This window comes from Manacus candei, unplaced genomic scaffold, assembly GCF_025592945.1.
Source record: "Manacus candei isolate 608988 ecotype Guabito, Panama unplaced genomic scaffold, ASM2559294v1 h1tg000064l, whole genome shotgun sequence".
Classification (NCBI taxonomy): domain Eukaryota; kingdom Metazoa; phylum Chordata; class Aves; order Passeriformes; family Pipridae; genus Manacus; species Manacus candei.
The window spans coordinates 1,546,883-1,559,284 of NW_026138112.1; the positions used below are offsets into that span (position 1 = coordinate 1,546,883).

A 12,402-nucleotide genomic window follows, 5' to 3' on the forward strand; every position below is an offset into this window, starting at 1 on the left:
TCCCGGCTGACGCGGCCCGCGACGTCACCAAATCTGAATAAGGATGCGCGAATTACTAAGGCGGGGGACAAAGCTGGCGATGGGGACAGCATGAGAGTGGCGGCGCGGCGGCGGCGGAGCACAGCGAGGCACCGGGGCTGCCGGCTGCAGGGGGGGGTTCATGCACCCCTCCCGCCGCGCCCGCTGCCGCAGAGCCCGCCAGCAGCGCGGCCGCCGCTCCGGCGGCTCCCGGGCCGCTCCGCAGGCACCGGAGGGGGATTTGGGGGGGCTTTTAGTATTATTGTTATTATTATTTCTCGGGGGTGGTTTGGATTATTTTTTGGGGGGGCGTCGTTTTTTCCCTCCCGTCGTCGAGGCTCCGGAGAGAAGAGGGGGAAGAACTTGACAGCCGCCCCGCTCCCCTCCCCTGAATTTTTTGTTATTCCCTCTTCTATATTTTTTTAATTTTTATTTTATTCGATTTTATTTTGCTTTCTTTTTTATTTTGTTTTTATTTCCCTTTTATTTTGTTCCTTTTTATTTTATTTCTTTTCGTTTAATTTCGTTTTATTATATTTTTTATTTTATTTTTTTTTCCTACAATTTTTTTTATATTTTATTTTATTTTATATTATTTTTCCCCTGTTAGCGGGGAGGGTTTTGCCTTCTTTTTTTTTTTTTTTTTTTGCCGCCGCCGTGTGTCGGCGCGGGTCTGGCTTCTCCTTTTGCGCGTCTCCATCCCCCGGCGGAGGTTATGATGGTGCATTGTGCGGGCTGCGAGAGGCCGATTTTGGACCGGTTCCTACTGAACGTCTTGGACAGAGCATGGCACATCAAATGCGTCCAGTGCTGCGAGTGCAAGTGCAACCTGACCGAGAAATGCTTCTCCAGGGAAGGGAAACTCTACTGCAAAAATGACTTTTTCAGGTGAGTCGTCACCCCCCACTCCAACCCCGCCAACGGGCAGAGGAAGGCGCGGAGATTCACAACGAACCCGGGCTCTGCTGCCTCCCTGGGGTCTTCCCGGAGCTTTGGGGGAGCTCAGCTCCCCTCCCGTCCCTCCCTGCCGGGGCTCCACACCGAGCCTGCCCCGCCGCTCCACGGGGCAGCAGTACCCGGCCCGGAGAAGCCCCGGGGGGGACCCGGTGGCTGCGCTGCGGCCGCTGCTGCAGCCTGAGGAGGGGGCAGCGAGGCTGTACCCCCCTCCCCAGTCTCCCCATGACCTTCCTCGCAGAGCCCCGGCCCCGCTCCGCCGGTGCCGCCGCCCGCCCCGTCGCGTCAGGCCCCGGTGGGCACCGCGGCTGCGGCCCCGTGTGGGTCCCCCCCTCCGGGACCCGGCCTGGCGCTCCTCGCCCCCCCTCCAGCGACCACAGGCCCCGGTGAAATCGGTGGCCAAAACCTCCCCCCGCCGTCCCCCCGAGGGGACCCGCATCCTAAACGCCCCTAATGACCGCGATAAGGTGCCGCTGAGGAAATGAGGGGCCGGGATGGGAAGGGGGGGGCAAATGACTTATGACTCCTAATGCTCTCACTACATCAACGTCACGGGGAGCAGCGAAGGAGGCAGAAGTTGTGCCGCGGCCGGAGGGGAAAAAGGGGGGACCCTGCTTGGCACCCCGGGGCCTGGCAGCCCAGGGGGACCTCGGGAACCCCGCAGCGACAGCCCCCGCTCCCGGTCCTGGAGGCAGCTTTTTTGTCTCTGGGGGGTTTTTTTGTTTGGTTGGTTTGAGGTTTGGCTGTTTTTTTGTTGTTGTTCTTTTCTTTTTTGTTTGTTTGGTTTGGGGGGTTTGGGGTGGAATTTTTTTGTTGTTTTCCTTTGTTGTTTTTTTAAATTATTTTATTTTGTTGGGGGTTATTTGGGTTTTTTGTGGGGTTTGAGGTTTTGTTTTGTTTTGGAGGTTTTCTGGCTTTTTTTATTTGTTTGCGTTTATTTTCTTTTTCCTTTTTTTTTTTTTTTTTTACCTTGGGAGATCTTTCCCAGCTGATTCAGATTCCCTGGAAATATTTTTTTTTTTTACAAAAAGCACCTCCTGATGAAAAAAATCCAAACAAAAAAACAACCGAACAAAAAAAAAAAAAAAACAAACCCAAACCCGCTTTGGGAAGGAAAAGACAATCGGAGATTTCCAAAGCCTTCTCCTCGACCTGGAAGAATTCCCCCTCGGGAGAGAGGGACGGGCTGGGGACCAGACGCGGCGCTGGGGACCCCGGGCTACCTTGAGGAGCTCAGCCCCCTCCTCCGCCCGTTGTTCTGGGTGCGCGCTGCCCCTCGCACCCGCCTCTCCCTTTTTCCATCTCTGGCCGTGATTAGCCCCGTTTTCTCCCCGGGATTTTGAGGCCGGAGCTCCCCGTTGCCCTCCCGGGGAGCACCGGCTTAAAAGAAATCCCCCCCTGCGGAGCGTCGAAAGGACCCCCCCGCCATCCCCCCTCCCCTCCGTCCCTTCAGGGGCCAAATCCGGGCGAGGATGCTCATGTGGGATCACCCCAGACCCGCGCTCTCCCCGCAGCCCAGTGCCGGGGCTGAAGGCTCTCCTCATCCTCCCCTCATCCTTGCCTGCTCCCCTAAATCTTCCAGGGAGAGACCTGGAGGATCGGGCTCCCGCGATGGGGTTTGAGGAGGGGGATTCGGTACAGCTCACACACAGCCCATCGCCGCCGGGGCTCCAGCTCTCGCTTTTCTCCCCCTTCCCAGGAGGTTTGGTACCAAATGCGCCGGCTGCTCCCAAGGGATCTCCCCCAGCGACCTCGTCCGGAAAGCCCGGAATAAAGTCTTTCACCTGAACTGTTTCACCTGCATGGTCTGCAACAAGCAGCTCTCCACGGGCGAGGAACTCTATATCATCGACGAGAACAAATTTGTTTGCAAAGAGGATTATTTGAACTCTCCCAGTTTGAAGGAAGGCAGCCTCAACTCAGGTACGAGCGGCTCAGCCCGCCGCACCGCACCGTCCCTGCTGCCGGCACCTCCCAGTGGAGGCACCTCCTGGCAGGGAAGGAGGTTTGGATTTGTGGGATGAGGGGCTGCACCCCGCGGCCAGCCTGACCCCCCCGGTAATTCCTGCCGCCGGCACCGGCAGGAGCGGGCAGCGCCGAGCCCGCCAGGCAGCAGCCCCGAGCTGCCGGTACCTCCCGGCGGAGGCGTCTCTTTGGCCGGGAAGGAGGTTTGGATTTGTGGGATGAGCCAGTTGATCCGCGTGGGGAGGGAGGGATTTGGGGTGAGAGCTTTCAAAGCGGGCGGAAGCCTCTGTGATACCCCCCCCCCTCCGCCAGGGACGCGGACACGCGTGGGATGAGCTCTTCCCCCCCTCCCCGCCTCTTGGCTCTTGCCCCACGCACGGCCCCTACGGCAGCGGGGATGCGGGGCGGTGGGGAACCAGGACCACCCTCCGGACTGGCTCGGGAGACCCCCCCACCCCGGAGCCCCCCCTGCGAGTATGCCCTGTCCCCCCGCGCCGTGGGCCTGATCCTTCGCCTCCTTTCACCCAGAGGCAAAGCTCCCATTTGACTTCCTTGGAAGCTGTCTCTGCATCAGGAGAGCAGGGCCAGGCCCCCTCCTGCTGTCCCAGCCATGCCGGGCGCCCCTGCTCACCCCCTTCCGTGGGCTCTCTCTCCGTCCAGCACCCGGGGCCGGATCCTGCCACGCCAGTCAGTGGGGCCGCTGCTGTGAGCGAGGCGAGTAGAGCTTGGCCTTGGGGGGGTGCTGGCTGCAGGGTCCCCGGGGGAGGGATCGGTGGCTGGGGGCGGAGGGTGAGCCAGGCTCAAGGCAGTGACTGGGGACCTCCCAAACCCCGAAAGGGACCGGTTTCATTTTTCCCAGCGGCGCATCCCGCTTCCCAGTGTTAAAAGGCGCAGGGGGGAGAGGGGGAGCGTGGGGGGCTGCGGTGGGCCTGGGGGATCGCCCCCTCCCCAGCTCCCCCCGGCTGGCATGACACAGTACACAGGGCTGGATCGGGCAGCGCTTGCCTGGAGCTCTGCGTGATGTTGGGGGGTTGTTGCTTTAGGGGTATCGGGGGGGCAGAGGCGATCTGCACCCCCTACTGCTCTCCAGCACCTCCCAACTCCTCTCCTGGAAAGCAGCTGAGCTGGATGGGCCGGGGAGGGCAGAGAAGAGGGGGGTCAGCCTCTCCCCTAAGTCATCCGCCCCCCTCCTTTCCTCTCTGGGTCTCCTTTACAGTGTCCTCATGTACAGACAGGAGTTTGTCCCCGGATCTCCAGGACCCCATGCAGGACGACACCAAGGAGACGGACAACTCGACCTCCTCGGACAAGGAGACCACCAACAACGAGAACGAGGAGCAGAACTCGGGCACCAAGCGGAGGGGGCCCCGCACCACCATTAAAGCCAAGCAGCTGGAGACCCTCAAAGCTGCCTTCGCCGCCACCCCCAAACCCACCCGCCACATCCGAGAGCAGCTGGCCCAGGAGACCGGCCTCAACATGAGAGTCATCCAGGTAGGAGAGCCCCGGGCTGCCGGGAGGGAGGAGAAGGGGTTCTGGTAGGAGCCCAGATAGTTCAAGGCTGTGACAGTTTCCCCCAGGTGCTGGAAAAGGGTTGGGACACCGAGATTGTTCCCTCAGGGAATGGGGACAAGGGAACGCCATCTGCCCCTTGCGAGTGTCACCCCAGGCCCAGCCCTGCTCCCACTCCCGTTCTCCCGTGGGTGAACGGGGATCCCCCACCCTGTGCTTTAATACACCCACCTCATGGGAAGGGATGAAAACCATTCCCAAAACGTCAGCCCGCCTGGCTTCCCGTGGGGCCGAGCAGGATCTCCAGCGCGCCAGGAGCTGGATGCTCCAGCCTTGTGGAAGCAAGGAGCATCTATTGCTCTCTGCAGGCAGCCGGCACTTTCTTACCGCACTGCCCCTGTGAAGAAAATCCCTGCGGAAATGTAGGGATTAATGGGCTTTAATAGAGGCATTAATAGGGGAGGACTCTCCGGCTTTGCCGGTAGCGGAGCTGCGATTCCCGGCTCCCGGCAGAGGGGAGCAGAAGTCCCGCAGGAGTGTGATGTGCTCGCTCTCCCGAGCTGCCCCGTCCCTGGGGGAGTGGGACAATAATCCAGACACCCCACCAGGCTGCTGAGGCGTGCGGTTCGGATTAGGCGATGTCCGTGGAGAGGCGGCCGCATCTCCCCTTTTCCCTTCCATTTCCATCCTCACTGCCGGCTGTTCTGACTCCCTGTCTGCTGCCGCAGGTGCTTATCTCCCCGCTTCCCGCTTTCCGCCTGCTTCTGCCGCCATCCACAGTCCTACCCCCTTTCTCCTTCCCACTTTTCCTCCCTTATTCCCCGTATCCATAGGGGAAATTTCTCCCTCCTGTATTTTCCGGCTGGCCTCTCCTTTGCAGGGACAGATAGGCTGAGGATGTGCATGTGGGGATGCAGCTGGGGGCGAGAGGGGCAGGATTGTAATAAACCTTGTTATTTGGGGGGTGCGGGGTCCTCATGCACATTTTGGGGTATAAGCAGCAGGAAGAGTGGGGGCTCAGCGTCATTAAAAAAACCACCCAAAATGTTGAAAAACCCAGGGTGGGTGCAAGATTGCCAGCACTTCCCCTGACCAGATTTGGGGGGGAGGTGGGATGGGGATGGGATGTCCCTGCCCCAGAAGGGTCCCCACTCCCCCATCCCCGGTGGGCACTGACACCGGCCCGGCCACAGGTCTGGTTCCAGAACCGTCGGTCGAAGGAGCGGCGGATGAAGCAGCTGAGCGCGCTGGGCGCCCGCCGACACGCCTTCTTCCGCAGCCCCCGCAGGATGCGGCCCCTCGGCGGCCGCCTCGACGAGTCCGAGATGCTCGGCTCGACCCCCTACACGTACTACGGAGGTGAGGGACCGGCCGCGGGGACCCTGCCCTGTGTGTCCCCCTTCCCCTTTTGTTCCTCCGTATCGCGCTTCTCCGAGGATTTTCCGCTTCTCCCACCCTCGCACACGCACTCACGGCCGCATCCCCGCACCCGCAGCCACGTCCACGCACCCCCGCGCCCCGCTGGCATTGCGGGGCCCCTCTCCCGCGAACAAAGCCCCAGCTGCGGGGCTTTTGTCCCCCTTTCAGGCCGCATTTGTTCCAATTACCTCGCGGGGCCCGCAGCATATGGAAGGTCACTGCTGCCCCCCCGCCGCCCCGACGGGACGCGATGGGCGCAGCGGGGCGGCCCCGCGCCTCCCTCTCCCCCCGCTCCCCACAGAGCCCCCCACAAAAGCCGCGTTTTCAAAGCCTCCCATCTGACCGGGGGCTTTCCAGGCACCCCTTGATGCCCTAAAGTTAGTTTCTAGATCCCTTCCAGGCTGCTTAAACTTACATATAATTTCGCCATTATATATGTGTGTGTGTGTGTGTTCCCCTTTTATGCATATATTTTCCCGTGATATACATTTTTCCAATTGCGTGTATGTTTTTCTCATTATATTATTAGATATTTTTCCTATTATATTATATATTTTTCCCATTACATGTTTTTCCCACTATATATTTATTTGCCCACATTTTCTTTATATATATTTATTCCCGTTCCCTATATATATATATAACTTTCCCCCATTAATTAAGCACTAAACGGAGCCCATTTTCACCCCCTCAGCTGTCCCAGCCCTGGGTTCCCCGCCTTTCCCTCCTCCAATCTGGGCAGAGAGAGGGTGATGGGCACGGCAGCCCTTAGGACAGGCTTATTTCTCTCAGGTTGGGCTCTAAATCCTACCTGGCTCTTTGGGTCCCGTATCCTGGGAGCCAGCAGTATTTTGGAGGGGACAGGGCTGGGATGGGGTGCAGCAGGATTTTGGAAGGTCTTTGGCCCCAGGGGACAGGATCCATCCTTTTTCCCCCCTTCCCACAGATTACCAAGGTGACTACTACGGACCGGGAGGCAACTATGACTTTTTCCCCCACGGGCCGCCCTCCCAAGCCCAGTCCCCGGCCGACTCCAGCTACCTTCAGAACTCAGGACCCGGCTCCACACCCCTGGGACCCTTGGAGCCCCCCCTAAGCGGACACCACTCCTCAGAAAACCAAAGGTACACGGATATGATCTCGCATCCCGACACCCCCAGCCCCGAGCCGGGGATGACCGGCTCGCTGCACCCCATCCCGGGGGAGGTCTTCAGCGGGGGGCCCAGCCCCCCCTTCTCCATGTCCAGCAATAGCGGCTACAGCGGGGCTCTGTCGCACCCGAACCCGGAGCTCAGCGAGGCGGCGGTGTGGTAGGCCCGGCGTGGGCACGCGTGTGTGTGTGCAGGGGGAAAACGCCCCCTTCGTCCCCCCGGCCCACGCGTGTCCCCCCTCCCCTCACCCCGCACCAGGGCGCATCACGTCACCCCCGTCGGATAAAGAGCCCCCATCCCGTGCCAAAACGCGTCCCTGCATCCCCCCTCCACCCTCCCCACCACTGCACCCCCCCGGGACCTTGGGGCCACCCCGCTACCTCCCCCCTCCCGGCACCTTCCCCCCAATACTTGGGGGGGGGAACAATGAATGGTGCCCAGCCCTGAAGACCCCCGCCGGTGTCGGGACCACCTCTTGGACCAAAGCTGAACTCGCCTGGACACAGGTCCCACCGCCCCGGTGGCACCAGGGGAGGAGGGGCTGGGGCAGGGCTCCCCCCTGCTAATTAGCATCCTTTTTAATTATCCCCTGCCACGTCGTGGGAGGGGGGGAATGGGGAACAGCAGGAATAACCCCCGCGGCCCCTCTCCCTGCCCTTATTTTTATTGTTCCCATTTTATCCCCGAGGAGAAGGTGGGTTTGGACACGGTTTTTGGTGATGGGGAGAAGGGGGGTCGTGGGGGGGGGGGCAGGCCCAGGGCTGCCCCAGTGACTGGCTGAGATTGGGCTCCCACGTGGTGGAAAAGACACCAGAAAGAGGCAGAAACAGGAAAAACACAACAACAAAAAACCAATAAACCCCAGAACTAACTCAACCACAACAGCAGAAATTACACCTGAGCCTCGATGCCGAGTCCCACCCCAACAATTCCCAGAGGCTCCGACAATTTAAGGATGTATTATAGTTTTTGCTTCTAGTTTCTTTATTTTGTATAAAGGAGAAACAAATAAAGTATGTTTTTGTGTTTACTGATTATTTATTGTACTTTAGTCATCGGAGGCTCCGAATTTTTCTATTTTGAAGGCAGGGAGGGGGTGGCACCGGGGAGGGGGGTGAGAGGATAGAGAGGGGGCGATAAAAAAAGGAAGGAGAATGGAAAAGGAAAGGAAAAAAAGTTGTTTTCTGAAAGCGTCGTGGGTTTCCTGTCCCCGCTGCCTCTTGCAGAGGCTGTTAGTGTGAATGGCTCTTGTTGTTCAATGTGAATAAAAAACCTTTTAGTTACCTACTGTTCGGTCACCTGTCCCTTTCATTTTATTTTATTTTGTTTTATTTTTAAGACAAGACCACGAGGGCTGCTGGTAGGGCTGCCCTGCCCCACCATTGCCCCCCAGCCCTGTGTGGGGCCGGGGGGAGCAGCCCCCCATCACTCCCCTGGGTGTAACAGGCGCCGTGGCCCCTGTACAAGGTGATGCTGCTGCATCACCCCCATGGTACCCCAGTCCCCCCATTCCCCCACTCCTCCAGCTCTCTGGCACTGGGAGGGGGCACATTACCCAGCTCAGCACCTTCCCCCACAACAGACAGCCCAATGCACGATTCCTTTCTCCCCGCTGGCACGTGTTGTTTGAACCCCCTCAAGGCCCATCCAGGCAGCCCAGGGGCATCCACAGCCCTGCTGGCAGAGCATCCCCATGGAGCAGCCATGGGGGTCAGTAGGGCTGCTGGAGGGGGACACCAACAGGGGACATCCCAAAGGGGAGGTCCATCGATGCCATCGGCAGCTTTTGCCCCATTTGCCCTAAGGGGTACCGAGGGCATCAGGGGGTTCTCCTCCCCCAGCACCCCAGTTCACTCCCCTCCTCTCTCGTGATTCCTGTCCCTCGATTTCTGAGGTACAAAAATAAAAAGTCCAAGGCAGGCTGCAGCTCTGAACCAATATTTAAAATGCAAAATCATGGCAGAGGTTTTCGCCCCCCCTTGTCTTGCAGTAAAACGATATAAACAGAATAAATTACCTTCCCTTGCTGGCTTACGAGAGTCCCTCTCTCCTGACCTGAATTTTAAGTCCTGGCTCGGTTGTAGCACGGAGCACTGATGATTTATGGAAAGCCAGCCACTTCTCTGCATATTTTCTCTGTTCAGCCAAGTGGTGGAATTTATCCTTCCTATACCATTACTGGCATTAATAACAGAGTGGCCAACAAGCCAGGCCGAGCCTCGAGGGACCCCTCAGCCGGGAGCTGGGACCATCACAAAAACACTGGTCACCCACCAAGCAAGGCACCTTCTCCCCTTTTCACAGGTGGGGAAGCCGAGGCAGGAGCACAGCTGGCTGCTCCCCTCTGCTCCAACCCTTCCAGGCTGTCAGTGTTAGCAGGGAATGTTTTTTTTTTTTTAAGGACAAGGCAATGTGTTGGTAAGGAACCCCATCCCAGCATCACTTTGAGGAGTATAAAATGCAACACAAGGTCATTCACTGAGTGAGCACTGGTTGCTGCAATTACTACTACTATTAATATTACCGTTATTATTATTATTATTAAAAAACTAAAGGCATAAGCCCGAGGGCTGTTTTCAATCTGCTGCAGCACCCCATCTCTGGGACTCAGGGTGGGACAGGCTGCAGGAGGGATTTTGGATGATGCTCCAAGCTGCCATATCCCAGGCAATGCAGGCTTAGTGCAGGAGGATGGGGCTCACCAGGAGCAGCCACCAAGAGCAGGGATGATCCCCTGGCTCAGAGGACCTTTACTGGTTGGGACTCACAGCTCAGAGCTGGGTGCAGGAGCCAACCCTGGGGTTGGGGTCCCCGTCACCCCAGCAGTCCCGGGAAGGCACCAGCGCTGTTAAACCTGGCCAGGGATCTCCGCCCATAAATCACCGTAACAAGCGCGGCCGCGCGCCTTGTTCTTGTCTGACCGCAGCCAGCACGGCAGGAACGGCAGAGGAGTGTAATAATTAATAATCATTAGAATAATAATGCATAAAGACAGTAGCAAAGCAATTAGTCAGAGAGGGAGCGCTTGCTAGTCGAGGTGGGGAGTTCCAGCCCAAACAGCCCGGGGAGGAGCAGGGGAGGGACAGGAGGGGGATGGAGGGTTGGGGCGTGTAGGGGAGGATATACCTGGCATGTCCCAGTGGAAGAGTGGGATGTGTGGACACCAGTCCCGCTCTCAGCAGAGGAAGGACCCCGGCTCCAGCCCTGCCTGCAATGTGAGCCCCAGGCTCGTCTGCCCCGCGTGCCTCGGTTTCCCCATCCCTGCATGGACGCTGTGTGCTGGAGAGGGCTGTGGGAGGAGTCGAGCCCTTCTCGGCAGCCTGAAAGGCAGGAGAGAAAGAGGGGAGAGGATGGCTGTGTCCCCCATGAGAGTAGGAGCAGCCCCCTGCCCACGCCATGCCCACACTCACCTCCTGGCAGAGGTGCCCGATGCCCCGGATCTTGAAGGAGCCCGTGGGCTGGACGTTCTCCAGCTTCATGAAGACCTTGGTGCCCGCTGCCTTGGAGAGGGGCAGCTCTCTGGGATGGCTGAGATGATGTGGAAGGGCTTCTGGCCCCCACCAGGCTGGGTTGCCATGGCCCTGGTGATGGATGCTCTGCCAGGGAGAGGTGGTGGAGTCGTGAGTCCCTCCCCACAGCCCCGGTGCTGACCCCAGTCTTGGTGCAGGGCACAGGAGCCCCTTGGGAAGGAGAGGCCTGTCCCAAGTGCCCTTACCAACTCTGGGATGTAGGAGCACCTATGGGGTCTCCCTGTCAGAGCCCCAGGACAGGCTATGCCACCCCCTCTTCCATCCTCCTGGTCCCCACATCCCAGGTGTCTCCAGATGCCCCCTGCACGCCCTGTCCCCTAACCCAGCCAGACACAGTGCTGTCTGTCCTGCTAGAGACATGTGGCCCCAGCAGCCAAATCCCATCAGCCTTTGAATGCCCAGGAGACAAGATGTGGGTGCCCAGGAGATGGAGGAAGAGGAGAGGCAGCTCCCAAAATATTTTGAGGGTCCTTAAGGGTTTACATTTGCTGTTCTAAGGTCCCAGCAGATTTTAGGACTTTGCCCATTTGGTCCAGACCCTCAGTGTAGCCAGGGCAGCCTGCACACCCCAAATCCCCGCTCATTGCCTCCAAAGGAACCATCACACCCCTATGCCCACCCTGCCAAGCCCCCCACCCCAAAGCAGCCTGGAAACTGTCCAACCTGCACATCCCGTGGGGCTCAGCCCCTCCAGCTGAGTGAGCCCCCCCCCCGATGAGCCCCCTCAGCTGGCTATGCCAGCCACTCTGTGGAGGGTCAGGAAGAGTCTCTGTAGGGGTGACACCCCTACAAAGGTGCCCCTGGATCACCCCTTGGACAGGAGTTACTCCAAGGACCCAGCCAGAGCCTGGCCCAGACCTGAGGTCCAGCAGCCCCCAGGCAAAACAGGCAGAGATCCCCCTTTCCTCTGGGACCCCTTCTCATCTCCCAGCCCCAGTGACCACCCTCAGGGTGAGAGTCCTACCTTCTGTCCCCGGTGGGCGAGGAGGAGGAAGGTGGGATCTGGAGGAAGGTCCCAGCCCCGCAGGTTTCTCCGTCCCTCTGGCCAAGCTGGAACAGTCTGAAAACAGAGGCTGAACGGGAATCCCAGCAGGGAGACACTGCACAGCAGCTGGCACAGGCACATCACAGCCAAATGGGGTGCACCAGGAACCTCCACACCCTCTTCAGCTCTGTCCCACTGCCAGGCAGACGGTAACAAAACAGAACCCAAAATATGTGGGTTTGGTCCCCTTGTTACCAAACGAGGAGCTAAAAGTTATGATTAATGCACTGGGTATCTGAATGCACGGGCTTGCTTATCAAACCCATATCAGGCTGGAACTGGAGGGTTTAGTGCTGTGGCTGGAGATGAACATCTCCATATCAAACAGGACCAGGACTCTCAGTTAGGTAATTGAGGGCAAACAAGTCCATATGAGGAAATAATTAATATGCTAATAAACTCAGAGAAGTAATTAACATAGTCCGGCCTTCTTGTAAGAAACAGGTTGAATATCTTTATAATGAAAATAAACCACTAATTCAAGGGTGTGACAGGAAGAGCTCTCTCTCACATACCTGCCACTGAAAATAAAGTGCAAATAAAGCTTTCTAATACTACAAAGAGTGTTTTAGTCCCGATTTTTGGTGACACTCTAACCCAAACTGCCTCAAAGCTCCCCTGAGAGCGCTCTTGCTGGCAGGCACCGAGCAAGGCGAGAGCTCCAGGGCAGCCCTGCTCCTGGTGGAGCTCCTTTGGCTCCATCCCTGCCCCAAGGAAGGCAATGCCAGGCTGTCACCACATCACTTCCATTGGCCAGAGTGACACCACCGTGGCAGCTGAGGTGATATTTAACAACTTTTTGGGTTTC

At 58.3% G+C, this 12,402-nt stretch overlaps 1 protein-coding gene across 3 annotated transcripts; it reads left to right on the plus strand.

Annotated features, from left to right (window-relative positions):
• The first annotated feature begins 721 nt into the window (after nt 1–721).
• On the plus strand, nt 722–8,417 carry LHX5 (LIM homeobox 5). Of its 3 annotated transcripts, none has more exons than XM_051805312.1 (6): nt 722–906; nt 2,672–2,895; nt 3,466–3,651; nt 4,154–4,431; nt 5,643–5,808; nt 6,815–8,417. In XM_051805312.1, exons 1-6 carry the CDS (start codon nt 734–736, stop codon nt 7,180–7,182), a joined length of 1,395 nt encoding a protein of 464 aa, XP_051661272.1. In that variant the 5' UTR covers nt 722–733; the 3' UTR covers nt 7,183–8,417. The 3 variants fall into 3 exon arrangements, with proteins under 3 accessions (XP_051661272.1, XP_051661270.1, XP_051661271.1); XM_051805310.1 differs by having other exon boundaries at nt 3,598–3,655; nt 4,173–4,431; XM_051805311.1 differs by lacking the exon at nt 3,466–3,651.
• Nucleotides 8,418–12,402: the final 3,985 nt, after the last annotated feature.